This window comes from Cryptomeria japonica, chromosome 1 (genome assembly GCF_030272615.1).
Source record: "Cryptomeria japonica chromosome 1, Sugi_1.0, whole genome shotgun sequence".
Taxonomy (NCBI): Eukaryota; Viridiplantae; Streptophyta; class Pinopsida; order Cupressales; family Cupressaceae; genus Cryptomeria; species Cryptomeria japonica.
The window spans coordinates 145,175,713-145,201,821 of record NC_081405.1 but is presented as its reverse complement, the minus strand read 5'-3'; the positions used below and the strand labels follow the sequence as shown (position 1 = coordinate 145,201,821).

The 26,109-nt window shown below is 35.9% G+C and overlaps 1 protein-coding gene across 2 annotated transcripts; it reads right to left on the bottom strand.

Moving 5' to 3' along the window:
- Window positions 1-12,722: 12,722 nt before the first annotated feature.
- On the bottom strand, window positions 12,723-21,115 carry LOC131027439 (probable LRR receptor-like serine/threonine-protein kinase At1g67720). Of its 2 annotated transcripts, XM_057957502.2 has the most exons (14): window positions 20,791-21,114; window positions 19,594-20,137; window positions 18,436-18,932; window positions 18,058-18,181; window positions 17,891-17,959; window positions 17,714-17,785; window positions 17,545-17,613; window positions 14,676-14,818; window positions 14,328-14,545; window positions 14,107-14,233; window positions 13,953-14,021; window positions 13,667-13,856; window positions 13,415-13,547; window positions 12,723-13,332 (listed from the first exon to the last, which is right to left on the bottom strand). In XM_057957502.2, exons 1-14 carry the CDS (start codon window positions 20,849-20,851, stop codon window positions 13,024-13,026), a joined length of 2,625 nt encoding a protein of 874 aa, XP_057813485.2. In that variant the 5' UTR covers window positions 20,852-21,114; the 3' UTR covers window positions 12,723-13,023. The 2 variants fall into 2 exon arrangements, with proteins under 2 accessions (XP_057813485.2, XP_057813495.2); XM_057957512.2 differs by lacking the exon at window positions 17,891-17,959 and having other exon boundaries at window positions 20,791-21,115.
- Between the last annotated feature and the right edge of the window lie 4,994 nt (window positions 21,116-26,109).

Below are 26,109 nucleotides of genomic sequence, written 5' to 3'. Positions count from 1 at the left end.
CTCATCCTCCTCCTTGACCCACTCATGACCCCAAACATCTTCCTCTATGCTATCAAAATTGTGAACTCCTCCATCATTAGCAGCAACACTTTCACCAACATTAGATCTACCTTTTTTGTAGGAAGTGAAATTACAAAGGGAAGTTGTGAAATGTGGGGTTTTAATCTTTAGCGTCGGTTCCTCTAAACCCATATACCCAAATGGCCAAAGCAAAGGATCCCTCAATAAGAATGTCATCTCCAACAATTCTAACATCATTAGCAAGGTTGTTGGAAATAATAAATTAATTAACCTATTGACCACCAACCAGTAGAGATTGTTGGCATAGACCACCAACCATGTCTTTCATGCAGAGCAGTTCAAGAAGCTTTTTTCACCTATCCACCATTAATGTTGTAGCTAACTTCTATCTATAGTTGACACGAAATTTAATGAGTATTTCCCTATAAATTGATTAAATGGAAATGCAATCTTAGAGCTCTTTTAATAGAGTTTCTTCTCTAATTATTTTCATGGTATCAGAGCCAAGGGTTTAGGAGTGGTGTGAGCTCCAGTTTGTAGCTAGTGCATTGCCTTATTTTTCTATTTCTTTGTGGGCTCTAAAGTGTTTAATGTGTGTTCCATGGGCAATGAGATGATTTTTTTTAGTGTCTATCTTTTTCTTTGTGTGTTGTAAAAGGAAGGAGAGTATGTTTTATGAATCCAGGTGGGATTTGTATTACTTGATGCTTATGTGGCCAACTGTGCAGAGTCTAAGAGGAATCTAAAACTCTATGATCTATGAGTTGTGAACTATAGCATCCTAAAATTGCACCCTTTACAATTTTGACTGCATTTGCGGCCCTCACCTTAGCGTTCTCATCCCCGTGCTTGATTGGGGCCTGTTTATGTCTCTGCCATGCAATAAACATCATATTTTCATCTTGTACCTTGTTGGGAACTCTTGACCCTAGCCCAAATTGGAGTAGGACCCGAGCATGGCGCCTTGCTCCTCACTAAGACCATGGCACCACACCATAGTCCTCCCTAATTGGGTTCTAATTTGGACCCATAGCCCTATCCAAAATTTGAGTGGGAATTACTTCTTGATGTTGGCCTATGTCAAAAAATTAATAAGTTTGATGAAAAGCAAGTATATAAGGAGGTCTTCCCCCTCATTTGGAGGAGAAGGAGAACATAAGGGAAGATATATGATCATAAGGCAAGGAGAACTATAGTCAAGCAATCAAGCATTCAAGCATTGGAGCATTCATCATCAAGAATTTCTAGAGATCTTCAAGGTTGCATATTCTTCAAATCCATTGTGGAGCAACATTACATCAATCATTTGCAAACATGTGTGTGTGTTAGGGTTTTGTCATGTTCATGCCACTTCATACAACATATGTGATTACATTCAAGAAGCAAAACATCATCATCAATCATTGTAGATTTGAGGTATACATTTCCGTTATTTATTTCAGTATTTATAACATTTCATTCAAATTTGATTCCTCAATTGGGGTTTGACTTAGGAAAACCCCTATTCCCAACCTATTTCCCTTTCTGTCTGAGTGTAGGACATAGGTACACAATTGTACTTCTCAGAATAAGCTTCAGACACAGAGACGAAACAACCCCTTTTGGTGTGTGAAAAAGTCAAAGGACTATGTTGTCATGTCCTAGTCCCTTCTTTTGGGGGGCATTTTCTTAGGGCAAACCAAATCAGCTTATTTTACTGAAATCCAGGTGCACAAAAAAAATCCTGAACCTATGGCTCATTATTTTCTCAATTTTGTCTCCAAATTCAGCACTTTACCCTAAATCAACATTTCAACTCACAAAAGAGGGAACTTAAATTAACCAAATCAATCCAATCCACTTAGTATTCAATCCTTGTCTAATTTTTTACTAGATCTAGTGGATTCTTACCCTTTTTTGAATGTAAAGGTCTTAAATCATAGAATAAGTGGTTTTCATCATCCTTTGGGTGGAAACCCTAAATTTTCCCCCTTTACATTTTGGTGAACCCAACTCTTACACCATTAATTCTGATTATTGTTTTCAGATCTAAATGTGTGCAATTAAAAATTCAAGTTTTTATTTACAAGTTTGATTTCCTTGCAAATTTTTAAAAATTAGAGGTTAATTTCACTAAAACCCTAGTTTTTTATTTCAAAATTAAGCTTGTGAATTGTTTAATTTGGATTAATTATCTCATTTTTAGCACTTTTTCAATTTCAAAACTCAAAATTTCATTATACAAGTCAAATTTCACAATTTTAGAATTAAGCGATTAATTTCGAAAACCTTAATTTTTTATTTTTTTTAAATTGCGCTTGTGGGTTGTTTAAATTTTGAATTTCACACATCAAATTTGGTTGTTAAATTCAATACAAATTCAAAATTGCAATCTTGGATCAAATTTCAAATTTAAATTTTAACTTTAAAAGAGGTTATTTCCAAAACTTTCCTAGGAGGTTGCATAATTTTTCAAAAAATTGAATTCAATTCTCATTTTCAAATTTCAAATCTTTAAAAAAAAATCAATCAAATTTGAATAAATTAAGAGGTTTTATATATAAAATCCTATTTTATTTTGATTAATTTGATTAGATTTAAATTTAAATATTCATTATGGCAATTAATGGATTGGATTTATTGTGTATTTCACATATGATTACATTGTTTTTTATGTACATTTATTACAATCATGTGTTTGATAATGGCTTCTTCCACTTCATGTTATTTATTTTCATTCATATAACTTGGGCATATTGCATTTTTAGGGTTTCCAAGTTGCTTCCTTTTCACCAATTAGATCTCAAAGCTTGTGTTTATCGTGTATGTTGTGTTATAGTGATGTTTTGGGGGAAATACATTTCATACGTAGATCACCTAAAAGCTTTTGTAGATCCTAATCCTAGAGTTGACAATGAGAAACCTAATGCTTGTACATCTCCTAGGGTATCTAATGAGAATGAAGAAAGAGCTAATACTCTTACCAATGATCTCTCTAATGGAGAGAAAGCATTGAAGAGCAACATGGCCTCATCTTCTTCTCATACGCATACCCTTGCGCAAGGGGGGCAAGATCAAAATATTGGTGTTTCCATCTCTCTAGATCCTCCTTATTCTCCTAAAGCCTATCTTAAACATCAAAAAATTTGTAGAGAAGATGATGTCATTCATTTCATTCATGATGTCTCTCCCCACATAACATTAAGTAAAGATGAGGCCTTAGATGATAAGTATTTTCCTTCCCAATCTACTAAAGAGGATATGTATGATGAAAGAAAGGAAAATCCTCCTCTACAAGATTTTCCTTCTTCATCTACTAATCCTTTCATTCCCTCTAAATATTCTTACACTACAAACTTCAAATAAATTTATTACAATTCTCCCCCTCCTTCTCAATTAAAATATTTGTATAGGAGTGTCTTTAATATAATATTGAAACAAGGCTTTAGAGGACAAGGACTTGGAAAATTTGAACAAGGAATTCAAGTCTTTATAAACCCTCCTACACAAATTACAACAAAAGGAATAGGAAACAAGAATAAATCTCCTATGGATGACCTCCTTAGGATTCAAGATTTCAAATATCATCTTGCAAGACAACAAGTCATTCGTTCCCGTAAAAATGATTCTTCTTCAAAAAATTTGTTTTCTTTATTTCATCAAACTCACAATCACCATGCTCATGGTTGTCCCGATTTTCAAAATTCAGTAAAAGCACTTATTGATAGTGGCAAAGTTAGAATCATTGATGGCAATCCTTCTTCTTCTAAAAATAATTATTTTCCTCAATCTCAAAATAATAACACAACAACTATTGATGATCAAGAAACATTGGCTACTAGAATCTTTTGGAAATTGAAGTATGACAAAAATGTTATTTTTCCTTTTGTGAAGCTTAGCACTAAGCATAAACAAGGAAGTTGATATTGTCTTTTTTATCATGGTGGTTCTCATTCTCTTGGAAAGTGTAAAGCATTTAAGGAATTTGTTCAAGAACAATATGATCATGCTCGTATAAGTCTTTCAATACATCTTGCTCTCTTTCTTGGTGAAAAGGTAGTGCCCTAGCACTCCTCTCACCTCATGTTGCTCCTTGCCCTATGACACAATTAGTTAACTTAATTGGGGGCTCTTTGTCATTAAAGGTGGTTCTTTTTCAATTTCAAATATGTTGGGGTAGCAACATGACCCTCTTTTATCTCTATCCTATCTCTTATCTTCAAAGTTTCACCATTTCCTTTATGGATTGTTGATGGTATGATGAAAGAATAAGTATCCGGTAGAATACTGAGAGGGGGGGTGAATCAGTATATTGAAAAACTAATACAAAGTTCCCAAATTCAAACTCAATCAAACAAAGTAAACATATCTCAGTCAAGATCAATATTCATAAGAATACTTGACATCAACCAGTTTAACTATTATGACAACTTTAACAGTAAACAACTTCAATCTTGTAAACATAAACAATGCTTAATCATAATTCAACATATTCATCTCTCAATGCTTCTACTTAACATGCCTTATCAGAAGTTAACCAAATCAACAAATAAGATCACAACCACAAAAGCATTCACCACTTGACACAAATGTTTATACGTGGAAAACCCAAATAGGTAAAAACCATGGTGAGATGAGACTCACAAGGATAGCTATCTGAACTCTTCTGAAGTTCGCCCTATTAGGAGCCAAGCATGTTAAAGCTTTACAATAAGTCCTGTTAAGAACTAATTCCGGTTAGGAATCACCCAATTAAGGTATTTACAAATATGCCTTGATGAAAAGCACAATACCCTGTTAGGAGTAACCTTGTTGGAGGATTTAAGAATCCAAGCTAATGGACCACCTTGTTAGAGGATTTAATGAGTAACCAAGCTTGTTGGAGTTTACCCGGTTAAGGGATTTCACTTCTGCTGTAATTGTTAGAAAACAACAGGTTTTCTTGATCTGTCTGAGTAGCACTACATTTGCTTGATCATATCCTTTTAAGCTTCAATCTGCCTTCACTTAAAGTGCAGATCCATTCACCAGTTAGGCAACTACACACTCAACAGGTTTCTATCAATCTTGCCAACAACCTTTACAAACAACTTCATCGACCTTAAATACAAATCAATTAGGTCGGTAACACAACAAAAACCTAATTCTCATCATTGAGATTACAAACAAGTCGGTACAATCTTGACCATTATAAATCATGACAATCTCTTCACATTCTTCAAGAAAATTCTAACCGCTCCATGATCACTGCTTCATCGGACTTTGTAACTCATCACGCCTTGTGCATTAGATGCAATCCACTTTTCTCCTTCCCTAGACAAAAAACAAATGCGCCAAAACAATTTGAACATATCCTCATACAACGATCACACATGTCTCCTTCATTACCACTTATCAAATAATAAACCAACAAACTTGATCAGTTAGGGTTTAACAGCTGATAGGGTTTACCGGTTACATTACATAGAAAGGATTAACCCTTTACACCAGTTCACCGGTTCAACTCACAAACTTTACATACCGGTTTACAAAATCTTCCACAAAGCTCTTCTTATCGGTTACTAGCCAATATCAAAAACAACAATATCAACAATAACATGAATACCATTATCGGTGCAACTGACATCAATGACAACATATCATTAATGCAATCTATATGCAAAATGCCAACAATTGCATCGTTCATAACTTGATGTCCTTTCTTGCATAGAGTTATCCTTCATGCGAGTACATGTGTATCCCTTGTTAGGACTTATTATTTGTCTAAAATGGAACGACTCTAATGAATAATATCTCCTAAGGAAATGTGTGATTCTTCCCCCTAATCTATCCTTGTCTTCTTTCTTGGGGGGCAAGGATGGTTTTTCCCTTTCTCTCTTTCTATTTAGTGTATCACTATTCCATCTAGGGGCTTGTATTTTTCATATGTTGATATCCTTTATTGCATAGAATGTCATGTCTTTTATGACTAATCCTTCCTTAGGGGAATCTGTGATTTCTCTCTTTCTTTCTCTCTCTCTCTCTCTTTGAAGATTACCTTTACTTTAGAGTTGCAATTTACATATACTATTGTCATTTCTTGCATCGGATATTTATTCATGTGAGTACATTATGCATTTGCCATTTTTTTATCTCTCTTTGGAAGATGTATAATTATTCTCATTCTCCTTACATTTGGGGGCAATGATTTATTTCTCTCTCCCTCTACAAGGATCTACTTTTCCTTTGTTGAGTGATGTTTGTTTTATGATTTGATGTTATTTCCTTGTGTGAAATTGTTGTCTGGTCAAGGATTCTCTCTTATGCAAGAAGTGTAAGTCCTTAGCTACAACCTATTTTTAACTTGGTGATGTACACCTATCATAAACTTACCCCCTCACACTAGTTCAAAAGTGTGTCATCCTTCATCACGAATCTCTTTCACCTAGCAATAGGGGGAAGGTATACATTCTTGATCTCCTTCTCTTCTTTCGGCAGAAGATGCTATATTTGTTCAAGAAACTCCTCTTGGAGGTAGATGTCTTTTGAGAAAATATCTCTTCTCCTCCAAGGATCTCCTTTACACATATTGCAATATATCTCTTTTTCAACTATGTTACCCTTTCTTTAAGAGTATTCCCTCTCTAGCTTGTATTTATGATATTGTTACGTAAAGGATATCTCCTTGGTGTTTGAAGGTTGGTGTCCTTGTTTCTAGCTTCCTTAAGACATCAATGTAGAGCTATGTTGACATCTTAAGGAGAGGCACCCATATCGCTCCCTTTGTACCATATTGTACCATATTTTTGCATGTCTTAAATGGGGTGCTCATTATTGAAACCAGAGCAAAACTCTTACACAAGATGTTGCACGCCCTAAACCAAATACAACATTTGATATGTCTTAGACGGGGGTACACATCACTGAAACTAGAGAAAAAATCTTACATGGGATGTCCTCGAAACCAAGTATGTATCTATTTTAATCGAGATTACACATTCTTGAAACTAGAGCAAATCTCTTAAACAAGATGTTCCTGAAGTTGCACATAATTCACCCCTTGCCATTAACACACACATTGGCACACACAATATCCCTTCACATTTGCATTTAAATTACATGTCTTAAAAATGTTGAAGCACACTTCAAACCAGAGGAAATAAACTCTTATACCAGGTGTTATACACTTGAGACCAAACATCACTTGCACACACGCACGAGGATGAGTGGAACTAGTGGAAAAGGGATATACTATTCCTTCTCTCCTCCCTAACATAGATAAGCTAGATGCAAACATTTAAGGGCGAGGTGTCTATGTTCTCCTCTCTCGTCATTCTTCTCATGGATCACCTAGATAAACTCATCTAGCATGCATTCATTCTCTCTCTCTTCTTCCTCTCATGAACTTGTAGCTTTTCTATTGATAATTCATGAATGATGCTTGCTTTTCTCTTTTATGTGATCACTTGTGTTCATGAGATGGCATTTTTCAAGAATGATATTAGTTGTTGAGACATTTTGAAATAGAGGTCTCTTCAGCTAGTTGACTTGAGGTCTTATTTTTGGTCTTTAGTTTTTGTGTCTTGTGTGTCTTTGCCTTTGTTTGTCTTTTTGTATTTGTTTGTCTTTTTGGTTTTTGTATTATTTTGTGTGCCCTTGCATATGTTTGAGTGAGTTAAGATCCTAATGTTGGGGGCTTCATTCATCATTAGTGACGTCTTATACTCCTTGTGATTTTTCTCTGAATTCCTCATCCTCTTCATTTCTCTTTCTTCTACTTTACCATGAGTATTTGCATAATCTCATACTCCCGCTAAAGTGGGGGCTAAATGGAGCATCCTAAAATTGCACCCTTTGTAATTTTGACCATATTTGGGGCCCTCACCTTAGTGTTATCATCCTCATTCTTGATCAAGATCCATTTATGCTTGTACCATGCAATAAATATCATATCATCTCATTATACCTTGCATTTCACTTTAACCCTAGCCCAAATATGGGGTAGGACTAGGGCATGGTGCTTGGTCCTCACTAGGACCATGATGCCATGCCATGGGCCTCCCTATTTGGGGCCCAAGTCAAACCCTTTTCCCCATCTCAAATTTGAGTAGGAAATCTTGCTTCATGTCGGCCTATATCAAAAAATTAACATAATTGACGATGGGCTAGTATATAAGGAGGTCTTCCCCTCTCATTTGGGTATACATACAATACATTCATGATAGGTTAAATTGGGAGCACAAGTGATCAAGCATTCAAGCATTGAAGTATTCATCATCAAGCATTTCTAGAGGTATTCAAGGTTGCATATTCTTCATCTTGATGAATACTAAGAGGGGGGGGTGAATTAGTATGCCTAAGATCTTAACCAAACTCTTAAACAATTTTCTAGCAGACTGGTGTAGTAGTTTAAACAACAAACTGGTTAAAACATAAATAAGCCAAATAGAAAATAGAGCATTCAACCACAAAAGCACAATCACCATAACACAAGATATTCTAGCATGGAAACCCAAATGGGAAAAACCACGGTGAGTAATTCTCACAAGTCAACTATCTACAGAATAGTAACCAGACCGGTTAAGGCCTTACAATATTCTTCACCAGAACAGATCCTATTAGGAATCTAGATCTCTGTTAGGAGATAAGTCCTGTTAAAGAATACCCTGTTAAAGGATTTTAGATCCACGACTGTGAACCACCTTGTTAGAGGATTTACAATAGGCTTGGTTGGGCCTACCCAGTTAAGGGTTTCAGAATTGTCAAAGAGATTAGTAATCAACAAGTGAATGATCTAGAAGATAGCACAGAATGCTTGATTAGATCCTTGACAGTTCTTCGTTAATGCATTACAGAATTACTTCAGTCTTCTATCCTTTGCACTCACAAGCTCTTTAGTGAGATACCTATTTCACACATACCTAATCTGGTCTACAATACTCACACACATCAATCCTTCAAAACCCTAGACATGATGTCCTCATATAGGAATCTGATTTCATGTCGGTCCAATAAGATTAGACTACAATTTCCTAGGTACAGTGCATCTAGACATATTTGGTAACACGGAACAGAATCACCTCTAAAGTGTCGATGGATGATAACTCATCACACTTTACAATTATACTGGTTTGGCATAGTATACCGATTACCAGTTTAATGAATAAGACTGGAAAACTGGAACATAATGTTCCGATCAAAAGATTAACTACCGCTAGGGGTCTTCATTTCGCTTAAGGTCTTCATACCGCTATGATCGGTAAGCTTCTTCTTCAAAAGACCAATAGTCTTCAACAAATAAAGATTATACATACAATGGCATATAATACCGGTGTGAACAACACAACACATATTATCGGTGGAGAATAACTCATACATAAAATAAGTGTGTGTCCATCAATGACAATCACAACTTAGACATCATCAAAATACCAACACATCTATCCATTGTGGAGCAACATTACATCATTCATTTGCAAGCATGTGTGTGTGATTAGGGTTTTGTCATGTTCATACCATTTTCATACTTCATATGTGATTACATTCAAGAAGCAAAGCATCATTATCATTCATTGCAAATCTGAGGTATACCTTTCCATCATTTATTTCAAGTATTTGCAATATTTCATTCAAGGTTGATTCCAAATCGAGGTTTGAATTAGGCAAACCCCTATTCCCAACATTTTTCCCATTCTTTTTATGTGCAGGAAATAGGTATGGAATTGTACTCTTCAGAATAACCTTCATTCACAGAGATGAATCAACCCTTTTCGGCGTACAAAATATTTGGAGGACCATAGTGTCGCTTCATGGTCCCGACTTTTTAGGAGATTTTTCAAGGGTCAGATCCGATTCATCCTATACTACTCAGGTCTAGGTGCATATGAAAGTCTTGTATCTGTAGCTCACCATTTTCTCAATTTTACCTCCATTTTCTAGCATTTTACCTATTTCAGCATTTCAACTTACAAAAGAGGAAACACAAATCAATCCAATCTACTTGGTATTCAATCCTTATATGATTTATGATTGAATCTAGTGGATTTTAACTCTCTTTTGAATGTAAAGGTCCCAAGTGAAAATTTATTTGGTGATTTCTCCCTTCTATGTTGCAAATTGCCAAATCAAAATTTCCCCCCTTTACATGAGCTATTAGATGTATTGAGTGAATCTTGTTAGAGTTTTTATTTCCATTACTTTGTTGTTGTTGACCTGGTATCTTTGCAAACAGACTACATGGCAGATTTGTAATAGGAAGATTGATGAGTGACTGTCAAAAGAGAGATGAGGAAATCCCAGCTTTGATATATGAGGAAAGCCTATGGGATTCTCTATTCTATTTATGTTTTGTTTTCATGAGGAGTTTCCAACAAGATGCCCGATCATATTAAAGAAGATTACATTCTATGAATGATGCAATTGTTCGCTTTGTGTTTGTTGTTGAAGTTTGAGTTGTATTTCAATTATTGTTTTTTTGTGGATGTTACTTTGGTGGAGAAAATTTTCACTTGCAGGATAGTGATGGTGTTAAAGATGGACGTGATCTTTGAAGGATGCATGAGCTTGTTTGAAGGAAGGTTACAAGACGGTATTTTTTCAAGAAAGCCTAATCAAAGGCATGAAGATTGTGGAACTTAAAGCCTCGGGTGTGCTGCAATGGAATTTAAGTGCTACATGAAGTTGTGCTACTGGCCATAGTACAACAACCAATAGTTTCAAAGTGTTTTTTTGGAGGTGATAAAAATGATGTTTTGATTAAGAGTCTAAAGTGTTTGAGTTGGAGGTGAGAAAATTTGTGTCTAAATGTGAAGGCAATGTTGAAATCAAAAGTGGCCATGTAAAAAAAGATTGTTGGCATTCAAAGATATCCTCTATGTCTTGCAAATTGTGAATATTGCTAATGTTGTAGGTGATTTCAAGAAGTGTGCTGATGTAAATGGGCATAGGTAGTTTTTTGGGCAAATGTATGAGTGTGAGTCACCTTTGTTAAAAGACAAATCTGAATTATGTATTGTATCTGAGTTGTTGTAGGGGGTGCATGATTGGTGGTACCTGACACCCCAAAGTTTGTGATATACATTATTGATGAACCATGTATCTGAAAAGGATTCCTATAGAACTAGCAAGCACAGCAACTGGTTACCCATGTGTCTTGGTAGATGGATTTCTTTTTACATGGACTCAATAATCAATGTAGGTACAAGCCCACAGTGATGAACAGATTGTGTGTGTGTGAGTTGTATACTTGTTTCCCCATTATAATGGTTCGTGGTCATTTGAGACCTTTGAGTGATAGGTTTGTGGTAAGCCGAAACCACTTGAGTGAAGAGTTTATGGAAGAGTTTGTGGTTAGCTAGAAACCACTTGAGAAGTTTGTTGGGTTTGTGGTTAGCCGAAACCACTTGAGTGAAAGTTTGTGGTAAGCTTGACACCACTTGAGAAGTTTGTTGGGTTTGTGGTTAGCCGAAACCACTTGAGTGAAAGTTTGTGGTGAGCTTGACACCACTTGAAAATTGTATCGGTTAGGGGTGTGTCATAAAAACTCAAAGTGATTCTGATGAGGGGAAAGTGATTTTTGATAAGGGGAAGATAAGGGGAAGACCATAGCACACGAAAGACTGTTTAGACAAAACTTATGAAATGTTGTAAATGGGTACCTAAGAAGGCTTTAGGCCATGACCCATCCATTTTAGTTTATGGGGGGATATCAAGAACAATTAGATAATTAATTTATGGGAGAATGTTGGAAATAATAAACTAATTATCCTATTGACCACCAACCAGTAGAGATTGTCAGCACAGACCACCAGCCATGTCTTTCATGTGCAGTAGTTCAAGAAGCTTCTTTCACCTATCCACCATTAATGTTGCAACAAACTTATGTCTACACTTGACACAACATTTAATGTGTATTTCCCTTTAAATTGATTAAATGGAAATGCAATCTTCGAGCTCTTTTAACAGATTTTTTCCTTTGATTCTTTCAAAGGTTGCCATTTCCATTAATAGGGCATTCATTGCCTTCTTTAGAGCCTCCATCACCATCACATGAGAAGAAGGATGTGCCTGGTAGGGTCTACACAATTACTCCCACTCATGTGCTCATTTCAAAAGGGGTCAAACAAATTATTCTTAAAAAAAGTACCAACATTTCACATCCTAGTATAGTTTTTCTTTAAACTTTAAGTGATGGATGATAAAGAGAATCATTAGAATCAATACTTGTAAAAAATTTCTCCAATCTAAAAGATGTCATGGCTTTAGATGTGTCCATTTTTTGAGCCCAAATTTATTAGGTTGGGAAGGGAAGTATCTCGTGTGAGTTGTAACCTTTAAAATTTAAAACATGAACTATAATTGTATTTAATATCATTCCTTTAACCAAAATTTGACCAATTAATTATAGAATATTTTTTAACTCTGATTAGAAAGTAAAAGATAATTAACTCTACTGAATTTTCCACCAACTTTCTTAAAATGTAAAAAAATCTTAAAATTACAATCTATAGAATAAATTAAAGAAAAAATCACAATAATGTGCTTAAAAATTATTATAACAAGCTAAAAATTTATTGTCACTTTCTTGGATATATTATTCAAGACCTTAAAAAATTATAATAGAATTTGCAATAGTTTGCAGGTTATGGTAAAAAACAAATTTTTTTGTCCAAATAACTTGTTAAGATATTTCTTGAAAATAAGAATAAAAATCAATAAAATATCAAACTACTCTAAGAAATGGATCTCCAAAAATCATAATATTGATTCAATTTTACAACTTTTTTTGTTTAATGACATAATTAAGCAAGAACTTGCCTTCATCCTAATTAAATCAGCCTAAAGAATTCACTAGAACCAATAAATAAAAACATTACAGTTCAAACATGTCACAAGTGCTTAACTTTGTTAAGCTTGTGAAAATAAACATTTAAAAACACAAACAAATCGTAGAGCACAAATTAGAACTATTGAATTTCCCCAACAACAAACTATATATTCATAGAATCATTGGGAAACCTCATGAATAGTTAAAATAAAAATTTGTCATCTGCCAACATGCAGCAGGCTGCTACTGTAATCAGCTCTACTATATTCCTCTGGAGACAAGACATGCATGGTATTTTCAGCATTTGTGTTGACTTTAGGCTCGACATAAAGCTTAGCCGCTTTGAGCCCTTCCACAACCTCACTCATGGTGGGTCTCCTGGATCCTTCTCTATCCACACATTGAATTGCCAGATCAACAACATAATTGAAACATTCCATCTCATTTTCACTCAAAGACAACCTCTTATCTATGATGTCTGTGAGGCGGCGAGAAGAGGCTTGGTCTGCCTCTGCATGGAGCATTACCTATCATGAACATATTGTTTATCAGTCTTTCTAAATATAAAATTCCAAATTGTTAAAGATGGTAATCAAAATTAAATCATACCCAATTCACAAGGTTGATTTCTTCTTCACAATCTGCATTTTCAATTGGTTTTCTCCCGCAGATCATCTCTAACACGACCACTCCAAAGCTATACACATCACTTCGCTCTGTCAACTTGCTGGTACCATAATACCTTCAATCAATAACACAAATTACTATTATCTCTGAGTAGCAGCCTCTGTATCAATTCAAAGTTTCAAACTGAATTGCAACCTAAAACTAAATAAATTTGAAGGGCATAAAAATCTCTACTCTGGATCCATGTATCCCATTGTTCCTTTAACTGTAGTAGTCACATGAGAGATTGCATCATCTTGAAGAATTTTTGAAAGCCCAAAATCTGCAACTTTGGCCCTCATATTCACGTCCAGGAGAATGTTTGAACTCTTCACATCTCTATGAATGATTTTTGGTGTGGCCCTCCAATGCAGGTATTCCAATCCTTGAAATAAATCACATTCAGATGAGGGGGGTTTCGAAAGAAGAAAAGAGAAAAGCTTTTTATGAATTCTGCTTAAACAAGGTAGAAATGAAGTACCTTCTGCTGCATCTAGGGCTACTCGAATCCTAGCTTTCCAATCTAGGATACATTGGCTTGCCAAAGGACCTGTCCAAAAATTAAATTGAGACCCATATGATTTAGTTCATGTCTCTTCCATATGTTGAACACTTCATCTTGAAAGTTAACCTACCATGGAGGTGATCTGTGAGTGATCTTCCACCCATGTACTCATAAACAAGCATAAGCTTTTTTGAGGAGTCGCAGTAGCCAAGCAAACGTACCAAGTTCTTGTGATTCAATATAGAGAGAAGATCAACCTACTTGATGGAAAAACAACATAATTTTTAAGCATTACATATAAATGTTTCCAACTTTAATAAAAAACAAATTTGAGGTATTTATATGTAGTACCTCATTTTTGAACTCTCCTGGTCCTTGCTTCGATGTAGCGGATAGTACTTTCACTGCGATTTCGTTTCCATCCGGTAACTTACCATAGAAGACGCTGCCAAAACCCCCTTGTCCAATGGCTTGGCTGAAATTCTGTGTTGCTATCCTCAGCTCTGCCATGCTAAATGATCGAGACCTTGCAGGGTTTGTTGCCTTGGCCGATGAATTTGCATTGGCATCTGGCTTCCAAATTCCAATCAGAAAAACCCAAAGCCAAAAAATGAAAAACTAGAGGCATCTTTGAGCAACATTTATTTTCAATTGAACATTCAAGTATATAGAGGATCAAGGTGAAATTGAACACCTCACCTAGTTTTCCGTTATATCTTCTACAACAGGCGAGCATTGATATCAAGACTAATAGAGCAACAAGGATGCCGCCAATGATTGATCCAATCATCACCCCTTTGTTTTTACGTTTGGGCTGGACAAGATATGGATTCCCAGAGGACCTGCAAATCATTATTAACTCCTTTCACTTTTCAATTGTTTTATGATTACAACCTAATTGAATTGATGTATGGTCACAACCTGTGCAAGAACCGTTCTCATGAAGGTGGGTATGCACAATGCACATTGCAATCAGAATGATTTTAAAAAACCAAAAGGAGTCTTCCTCAAATGTTGAGCAGGCTGGTATTTCGAAAGCCAGTTTCTGGCTGCCCCTTAAGAAGGCAGAATTTATTGCAGACCGCCTCAAGGGTAGTTTTGGATAGGTTTAAAATTTCCATCCGTAACATGTAATGCTGAGTTTTGGAGAAGATTATTGTGAACCGTAGAATTTCCATGTACCTTGGCCTACTGGCAGGTCAAAGCTGTTAGGGAACAGAATTTCTCTGTTAAAGTTTATTAGTTTCACTTTTGTGTTATTTTCTTAAAAATCTCTTATTGAAAAGAACAGAAGGTTCAAGGAAAATAATGTTAGGGTTCCTGCCAAGTTTTCCAATTTGCTAAAAGTGATGGGCAAAAAGTCCTAAAGACGTTATGTTAATTAAGGATTCATGGTTATCAATCAGCTTTAACACCTTAGTAGGTCTAGTTGTTGCTGCCACCCAATGAGTACTCGTTTTTAGCCTTTACCATTACATATGAAATTATGTAATTCCAACGCCTTGGTCATAGATGGACGGATTTAGATGGCTTTAGTGAAACAGGTCAAAGCCACCACCAAGTGGGATAGGTTGTAGCCACCACTAATTGAAGAGCAGAGCTCCATGCCAGATTAGAGGCCAGGTGATCATCTTGGTTGTAGTTAAATTATAGTCATCTTAGTTGTCAGTGGATGATGCCACCATTGTAGCAGGGTGGAATTGGAGCTGGATTTCCCTAATCACTTGCGCTTGGGCCCAATGGAATAGTTGCAGCCCTTTCAGCCTGTGTATGTGAGTCTAAATTTTAGTCTAAAAGTTGAGACCAATGTGTTAAGCTTCAAAGAGGGGAAACAATGTTAAGTGTCGAGTTGGTTGAGAAGTGGATGACACAGAATTATCAGGAATGGCTAGGAACTTAGATAGTTCAATCTTTAATATAGTCATGTGCCTCATCAATACCCTTAGTATCTAGCTGTGAAATTTTAATAATAGTCATGCGCTTCACCAATACCCCCTATGAAACTAGATACCCATTGTTGGGGTAGTCCAGTGGAACAGTAAAACCGACGCTTTGGTTTGGCCTTCAAGCAAGTTACTCATACAAGAGATTTCTGATGATACCTAAACCTGTGCATTATGAATCAGGAGTAGTTCTGGTTAGTTCTGGTTGACGTAATGGTGATTGAATGGCATCTTAAGTTTTGTGTTTATAATTTTATGTTTTTTTTGAAAGTTTTAGATTTAATTGTGTGGATTTTTGGTATCAATGTTTTGGATCAAATTCTATGATCTATCATCAGAACAAAAAAAACATAAAAAGACACTCAAATACCAAAAAAATTCAGAAAACATTATATTTGTCAATATATAAGGCTGCCTGAATGAACTTTAAATTCTTTAAATTCTCTATTGTCCTAGAATGACCACAGATAAAAGGGATGAAATAGCATAGACTACATTAGCTTCATCAGAGTTGTGCTATAGAAGGCAACAAGACCCCATTGATAAGTCTTAAGCTTGTTAATAAGCCCTTTGGATCAGAAACCCTTACATAACCCTAAGGCAAATTATGCTAGATAAAGGTACGAGATCCCCCGATGGGTTAATCAAGATGGTGTCGTGTGTCAGGCGGGCCGTATCAATCCTAATATAACCAAAAAAAAAAAAAAAGTCTAAATTGAAGTTTGATAACTTGGTGAATCAAGTAACACCAGAGCCGAGAGTTAATATGGTAAATTTAATAAATTAACCATCATAATAGACATATGGTTTTCACAGTCTGTACTAATGTGCATTGTAGTTTCTGATTTTGACTCTTTTTTTCTTGATGTTCCGATCAAACCATGATCCTTCATCGGATAGTGAGACGAGAAAAGAGAATTGTGAAAACCAGTCAAAACCAGAAACTACAATGCAACATCATAATATCATTCTCTTTTAATTGTCAAGTAAAATAGTATAAGAATTCAGTCCAATTTTTGGTAACTGATTTGTTAAGGACATCAGGACAGAATTCAAGGAGTACTGCAACTGAAAGAAACGAGACAACAATGACAAAGCACATTTTGTCAGACATTCTGTAGAACAATATTGCACTAACAATATTGTGTTTCTTAACTTCATTTCTTTTTTTCGATTACTAGCATTGCTGCTCCAAACTATTTGTTTTGAGGCAGATCACCATTTAACCACTTTGCTACAAAAGAGTCCTAAATACTCACCAAACCCTTTTTCCTACAAATTCTGTATATTGTCATGGGCATGAAACCAAGAATAAAACGAGTTTTTGCCGTAAAAGCCAGAGCACCCCCTAATTTCGTTTTAGCAAGTTTTGTTTTCCAGGTGACAGAATGTTTGGATTGAACATTTTCTGAGAAATTCCGTCCTGATTGATTTCGATGCAGGCTTTAGAAAAAATTTTAAAAAAAATTGCGGGCACATTGTGAAGTATTTTCAGTCGCAGCAAGAAAAGAAATTTGAAGGACCCTTGATACTCGCACCTTGGTTTACTGTTAATCAAAATGTATTCCTTGAACTTTGCAATAGAAAATTCTGACGAATAGATTACTAAGAGTAGAGCATATTACCTGAAAACCAAATTACGATTCAAAAGTCCTTTTGGAATTTCTCCACTGAAATTGTTGTTCTGTATGTTGCTGTCAAAAAGATAAAAGGGGCAGGCTTCAATACAAAATATCTTTCCACTCGAGACATATTCTTTTCATGTCAAGCACATATATAGGAAGAGAAACTTACAGCTCTTTTAAGTAACGGAATGTTGAGAGACAGGATGGTATGGGACCACTCAAACTGTTGTCCTGGAGACGTCTGAGAAATAAATAATAAAACATTGTTATTTGGTAGCAAAAAAAACACTGGTAAGAGAGGGAAGTAATTTAGAAAACGAAGGTTATGTTTCTAGCATGATCTTACAGTATCTCCAGTCTGGTTAAACTGCACACATATTTTAAGGACCCTGATAGATTCTTTCCAGACAAATCACTAGTAGTATACAAAAGCAAATAATTGTCAGTTCTTGGTATAACTATTCACTTGTAAAACCGTAATACAGCTTAAACTTGGAGAGTTATTGAAATTACATTTCTAAGATTCGAACTGAATTATCCTTGCTACATTTGATTCCATCCCACTCAATACCAAAGCAAGGATCAGATATCCAGTCGCTTATACCAAATTCAGTTTTCATACTCTGAAGTGCGCTAGCTGAAGTTGACAACGTAAGGAAATTAGAGATTTCAGGGTTCCAAAGTCAATAATTATTGCGAACATTTTTATCAAAAGGAAAAACTGTGACGAGCACCTTGAAAGCACTATACATTGGGGATGATACTTTGAAATATTAGTTTTCCACAATCTATAAACAAGAACCAGAACTTTGTAATTTTGTGGTCTATCAATATAATGTGAGAGATTCATGTCTCGTTAATCTATGCCAGCTATAGATATAATTGTCTTACCGTCATCTGCAAAAGTTTCAGGTTCTGTGTCAATAATGCTATAACGCTCCAGAGCATTTATGAGAGGCCCACGGCTGGAATTCCCCTGCCCTTTTATTGCACTAAGAGCTATTATTACTTCTCTTGCTTGTGTACTTGGCAAACTAACCTCTCTCTCAATGATGTAACTATCCATAGAGAAATTTACAGTGGCAATGGCAATGCCATTTATTGTAACATTAAAAATCCTTGATCGAGAGGTGTTCACTGCTTCAATCTCTCCAAAATACAGTGCAATTAATGTCTTTTGCTTTACTTCTGTCACATTTAGAAGCAACTGACTGACATTTGCTTTTGCAACTATTGCTGTTTGCATGACCTCATTAGGAGGCTTGTTGCTGCTACTATTGTCACTAGAAATCGCTGCTGTAGTGCTGCTATTCACAACAAGACTGCTGTTATATATATCGCCTTTACTGTCGATTTGCCAGAAGCGATCGTACTCGTCAGTAGGGTACCTGGTTATAACATAATTTGTATTTATATCTCAATCAAACGAAGTAATTTCTCAGAAAAATGTTAAAGACTATCTGTACAAACATTGAGTGTTTAAATCAGGTTAAATACAAGAACCAATTTTCTGGTATGAGACGCCTACAAGGCTACAAGTGAGGTAGAACTAAAAACTTATGCGAATTCGATAAAAGAGACACCCCTCAGTCATGCCAGAGTAATGCATCCAAGGAATTTGTCACTCAAAAATTAGAAAGTAAACTAACAAAGTCTAAGAATATCAGGATGTTCAACTCGGAAATCTGAAGATTTTATTAAAAATGTCTAAGAATATCAGGGGATAATGGAAGCCAAATGTATATTGCTATGTGGTATTCCTAACTCTATGCTGACATGGCAGTTCCAGTTAGAATATTTGGCTGTGGATATATTTTATATTGGACCATATCCATGGGAATCTCCAATGGTGTAAGTTGAACTTATTGTAGCTATGAGGTAAGGAGTGCTTCTCAAAATCCCCTGGTACATATCTTCAAGATGCAAGAGTTTGTTGGACTTTAAAAGCCTTGATTGATTGTATAACTTTAAAACAAAGAGTGCTGCTTTTCATTGGCTTAATTATATTGCACAAATGTACACAAGGAAATTTCTGTAAAGAAAACATACCTGATAAGAGATTTCCCACCCAAATCATATCTTGATACAGTATTCAGCATCAGTCTCTTGCCTTGGAGTGCATACATGCCACTAGAAAGCTTCACTAATTGAATTGCAGATACAAAAGGATCATTATCACTACCATCCACTGTACGAATAAAGCAAATATATAGTCTGTTATTGGAACCAGTAGTCAAAATCTTTTCAGTATCCCAATTTTGGGTTCCTGCAACTGCAATAGTCTCCATCTGTCTATAGAGCATACCCTGCGTCTCCACAGAGACATTGAAGCTTGGAGGATTTTTTTTTCCATTGTAATTACCAAAGTGAAACCACAGCCTTATCAAATAAGGTGTTTCAGGATCCACAGACAAGCTATAGCAAGATTTATCAGCCTTTGGAAAGTAACGTAGAGACTGCAAGTAAACCCTTGAGTTGTTTACATTTGCCTTTTCACCAACAGTTATGTATTCATTGGAGTCAATAATCCAGTTCATGCTTGTCTCATTATCAGTGTAATTTTGCGTGGCACCACAATCAAGATTCAGAAAGCCTATCATCATAAGAATGAAAAAGGTCTCCATTTTATTTTATAATTTTCAGTCTGGAATAATCTACCTCAATAAGTCTTTACTTAAGACATTCAAAGCAGTTAAGTGTTTTCTTTTAAGACTCGACAGCAATAAGAACAATGGTAAACATATACTGTAAGGACAATATGAAAATTAAAGATATGATATTGGTAAGAAGGAGGTTGGACTCGGTGTAATAGATTTTGATATTAATATCAAAATTCAATTGTAGAGAATACTTCTGATAGAACATCATCCATGATACGAAAATACTGGTTCCCATATATATACAAATAGATGAAAAATCAAAAACAAATCTAAAATATATACATTTTAATTCTTCCAAGAGTATTTTGGCCTTAAGACTGTTCATCTCAGATCAGTTAAAAACCCAATTCAATGATTCTGGTAAAGAAAATTTCTCAAAAAAACGTTGTACAGATTTGGTTTATTCAGAATTTCACAGGAGTCCATATTCAGAATAAATCATGAATGACACTTCATGCCCTGATGAAGGAAATTACACTGAAAAACAACAGAGTCTTTACAGAGTATATCTCCAAGAAATCTAAATGTTATTTTATTTGGGCCCAGCTATATTTTGTTGCTTTTTTAAACCAAATAACTACCATACCTGTTTGAGCTGCGGCAGAGGAAAAGAACAAAGCGAGTATTACCCATCCAAACTTCTCCATTTGGTCGCCACAGAACTCTTACAGACAACAATTCATTAAAATATCAAGCACATATAATGCGATGTTGAGGGAAATGCAATGGAAAGCCCCAACAAAAGAAACATAAGTGCTTCTCAATAACGTCTGAATCTTCTTGGCATGTGCTAAGTCACGACAATTATAGAGCAAACAATTAAGATCTTCACAAGTCCAGTCGTACTCTATATCTTACAGCAAATTTGCGTAACTTGAGGCGATTGCATAGTCAAAGACCGTGTTGACGGGGTTTCCGTGGCGACTTGTGAGTCGAGTAGATCAAACTTCCATCACTTTCTATCTAAAAAAGTACAGTTGAATTGCAAATCAAACTTGTTAAATGTGGATTTACAGTCTCTTATCAAGATATAAGAGTTGATTTTTGATCTTATGCTTCATAATTGAGGTTTCACTCTAGTTTGGTCAAAAGATAGGCAATAAAATATTTTGTTTGTTTTTTTAATAGAAGTTGAAGAATACAAAGATGTTGTCATAAATGGCTGCTTCAAAGTTCTAAAAGATTAAGTAGCATAAACAAACGACGTCACAATAAGGTGTGGTCGGAGTAAAGAGTATAAGAACAATGAAATTGTAACGTGATATTAAGAACTTTAGACAAAGTTGTTTAGGGGAGAGAGACTAGTAGTCATGCAAGCTAACTTCTAATTTCATTAATATGTATTCATTACATGGTATATCGTAAGTCCTTCATTTTTCTCAGAAATGTAAAATGGACACTTATCTATGTACAAGTAAGGTTTGGAGGTTTGACTCATCATATGACTTGTTAAAATAGCACATCTAATGTGAAGTGTCATAAAATGACTTTATAAAGATTTGACCAAAACTTAATATAAAAATCCCTAGTAGTTGAACAAAAAAATATCATTTGTTATTAATAGAATATCATATTTTTATTTAGAGAAGTAATGGAGATTGATTCATCCTCATTCACTTAGCTTTGTAGAATCACTAGAGTTTGGAAAGTCCAACTTGAGCCCAAGATTATTTATTTGCTTTGGTATTTGGTCTACTAAGTGTTTTAGTTGGATAAAAAACTTATGCACATTGGTTTGGCCTATCCTATATTCCCAACATGCCACAAATTAGAGACCCTCAAACACCCTTTTTGGGCTTGTTATAATGCACATTTACTTAGAACTAATGCAGCCTTTTCTATCATTTTCATCTAGTAGTGCTTTCTTGTTGAATTGCTCTATTTAGGTATATAAGCCCATAGCGATATAGTCACAGAAGGAGGGTCCAGAGAAAAGACTATCCAGCCATGTAGTTGAGAGTTAAAACAATGGAATTACCATGAAAATGAAAGAAATTCTCATTGATGCGGTATAACAATATGATTACATTATTCTCATTAGACTACCACATACAACTAGTAGATTGGCCTGTAGGCCCCACAGCTTATTGCAAGCATACATGCAAGATACAACATTGGAACTTGAATCTAAAACTTAGAACATGAAGCTAACTAGTTAACTATCTAATTGACTAAGACTAAGGACCAAGAACTCCCAAAAAACTAAAAGATTTGGTTTCCATGAATGCAAGAGTTGCATATATATCAGCTCAAAGCATTAGGAATGATTTGTGTTAGTCACAAGGTATCTCAAAACTCAATCTCCTATGAAACGTGTTGGTTAGCCAAAATCCAATGATAAAGCTTCAAGAGTTAATAAAATTCATTGTGATTCAAACTAAAGGTTCATCTAGTCCCATAATGCCTTATGATATGTTGGGTTCAATGCCACAAGTTTTGGAAGGGTTCCACAAACTTCTAGTGATGGTAACTTTTTGTAGATTGATCCAAAGACTTTAAAATATAGATATGATTTGGGTGAGATTTCAATGAACAATGGTGTCTAGTTGCAAGCCAATTGAAGTTATGTAGTGAAATGAAATAAGGTTCATGGGGTGATCCTAAATTAGACACATGGGATTGTGGTGGAGGAAATTTGTTACCTCAAGGATGATGGATCCTAGAGAACAAATTGGCCCTCCAGTACCTCACTTAAACTAGTGCTAAGGGTGAGCCAGAGGATGAAAATCCAAAACTAAGTATAGAATAAGATAAATGACTAACAAGCAAAGTTCTCAACTAACTCTGCTAAGCTTATGTCCCAAGGACGAGCACATAGAACTGGGATACCAACACGACACGTTGTCGTCTTGTACGGACGAGGTATAGAGATCGTACGAAAATGACAAATGTGGCTATATTACTAAATAATTGTGGAAAATGACAAACTAAGCTAGCGACATAGAATACGAAATGCTAGAATGAAATGAGAAAAAGGAATGAGGGAAGCTCATAATTGGTCCATGATTGAAGCCTCTCGCAAGATGACTGTCTTCCCATGATTATAAACTTGCACACAAGAAAGAAGGAAAATGTTGGGGGTTATGTTTTGGAGTCTGCCTTAGTCAAACTCCCATTTTGGTGTTTCCACCTCTATGGACAACCCATATAATAGCAGTGGTGAATGGAATGATAAAGATGAAAAAAACATGATTAAGATAATAGATAGATTGAAATAAAAGATTATGAATATGTAAACAAATTAAGGAAAGTAAGGGAAATATCCTTCCAAGACTTATGAAGACAACACTATGAGTTGTTGGATATACTGCAATAATGGTGGTCCTCAAAATGCTAGAAAACCTGTGCAAGATAAGAGAAAATGGATGCCAACAGCTCGAAGTACCTTCAAATGATCTAGAAGTCCCAAGAAAGGCTAGAAACATGAAAGATATAGCCTCCCAGATGAATCTCGACATCGATGGACGCATGCAAGGGTGTTACGGTTCCATCCAAGTACAAGTGTAATGCTCAAAAGGCCACCTGTGGACTGTCAGATTCATGGGACGTTAGCACATCATGCAGACATCTCCGTACCATGCTAGTGTCCTAAGAATGAAAGGTTGACAGAGTTGGTAAGATTCCAGTTTGGAGCTAACAAAGTGATCTAGGTGGGCAAAAAGAAAAAAGCAGTGGTACACCATCTCCGATGACATAGAGGAAGGCACCAATTGTTGTGTTGAATTGTATAAGGTGTGATTTTTTATATTACATTTTTCCCCCACTTTAGCGAGCATGTCTTTGCTGAGAAATGTGAAGCTAAAGTAGAGGAAGATAAAGAAAAGAGTCATGATGGAGAGGCGAAATTTCGTTGATCAGACGAGGTTGCCCCAACGAGATGAAGCTGAAGTTTGAAATAGATATTGCTAGCCAATACATTGCAAATATGTTAATTTCAAACTAACATATCGTGTGATAAGATAAAAGATAGATTAAGATGGATAATAGATAAGATAGTATAACAAAAATGAACCTCGCTTGGAGGAAAGCCTCTTGTTACGAAAAGATACAAGATAAGTAGCCACTGTGATATGAGATAAGATATGAGATGCGCAAGTATGGATAGCAAAGTGCATTATGCTAAATAGTCATACGATAGGGCGATGATGTTTGTGAGATCATGCTAGTATGGATAAACATACAATAGGGTGAAATTTTACTAGCATGGGTAGTGATACGCTAGGTAGCCATGCGACTAGGTGATCAAAGATAGATTTGATAGGTAGTAGATTGGCCCCTACAAAGGCAAAGCATGATAAAGAAAAAGATTGAGTGGTTTGGCCCCCATGTAGGCAAACATGAAAAAGTGATCGACAAGAAACATAAATGCAAGAGTCTAAATGGCAAATGCAAATCATGCAAAAATGCAAATATGATGCCCCCCCCTTAGAATGATATGCATGAAAGGCATGTTATTCTAAGGAGAAGAGCAGTTGTGGCACGTCAATGCAGCAAAGTGTTTATGTGGAATGCCACCAATAGGTAGTGACACATAAATATCCACAACATCAATGATGAATGCAAGAGGACAAGACGATCTGATAGTTTGGCGTCAAAGCCCATAGCAGTAAGAAAAATATGTAATACAGCTATGAGATGGGTATATCGTCATAATGCCAAAGTTCACGGATATGAAGAAGAGCACATGAAGACAAAGATAAAATAAAAAATTTAGGTCAACTTAGAAGAAGGTTGAAGATGCCCCCAACGCTTTGCATCATTCTTGAATATCACAAAGCAAGATACAACATATAGAAGAAATAGAGAGACAAATAGAAGAAGGTGCACGATAGAAAAATCTCTTGTATTCGAGCACCTATTGAGTAACTCGGGTCCTCCAAGAGAGCACAAACATATAAAGAAAGCACAGGGGAACATAATCAACCACACATGTAAAAATATGGAGATAAAAGATAAACAACCTAAAGGTTATCCCTTAGGAGGTCATCATCCTCCCAATCTAGGTCATAGGGAGAAGGAGGACGAGCTGAGAGAGGGACTACCGCAAGAGCTTCACCGAGAACCTCACCAGCAATGAGGGCGAGGGACAAAGTAGAAACAACATTTGCATCCATAAGCTCGGAGGAGGTAAGGGTCAATATTGATCGTGAAAAGATTGTAGCTAATGTCGAGATCTCATCCAAGGAGTTGAACAAGCAACCCTCCATAGAGGAAGCAGGTGACTCAATTAGAGGAGATGAAATAAGAATAGGACTGTCAGCCTCTGGAAGAGGGGCAGTGACAAACTGAGGAGAAGGCAAAGTCTTCTCAACAACACACATAGAAACAGGCAAAGTAGCAAACACTGAAGCGGGCAAAGAAAGGGACGAGGAACGTACTTGTGAGGATTTTTGGTGTCGAGACAGGGCCCTTCTCAAAATTGTGTTTAGGCGGGATAGGAGAAATAGGTCTCCTATCAACCATAACGAGTTGAAGGACTCCAAGAAAAATCTGATGTGGGAACAACTGCAAAACAGGGGGAGCAAACAAAGCTGCACTAGACACCACCTGTGTATGTTTCATATCAACAAGTCGAAGCAACGAAGGTACGTCTGGCAAGGAGGTAATGAGGGGTGGTTCCAAAGAAGAAGAAATGAAAACCTAAACCCATTTTGAGGGAGGTTCTGATTGAAAGGCCCCAAAGCAGCTGGAAGTAAAACAAAAGATGATGTAGAAATAGGAGCAGCCAACGAAACAAGATCTGATATGATAGAACTAGATTTTGAAGATGCACCAACAGATTGCAAAGCAGCATCGCACTCTCAAGCCATGGCCCATTGATAGCACTTATTCTCATGTGCAGACTGATTATGACAAAGATTAGGGCCACCAGTTGAAGCCCAAGAGGACTCGAGAGCATCATGCT

What these genes read in the sequence shown, in the direction of transcription:
- LOC131027439 (XM_057957502.2), bottom strand. Translation starts at nt 20,851, where the DNA reads ATGGAGAAGTTTGGATGGGTAATACTCGCTTTGTTCTTTTCCTCTGCC. An exon ending in TGAAACTTTTGCAGATGACG is followed by an intron (nt 18,182 to 18,435) that starts GTAAGACAATTA and finishes TGTCAACTTCAG; the next exon opens with CTAGCGCACTTCAGAGTATG. An exon ending in AAATCAACCTTGTGAATTGG is followed by an intron (nt 13,333 to 13,414) that starts GTATGATTTAAT and finishes TGTTCATGATAG; the next exon opens with GTAATGCTCCATGCAGAGGC.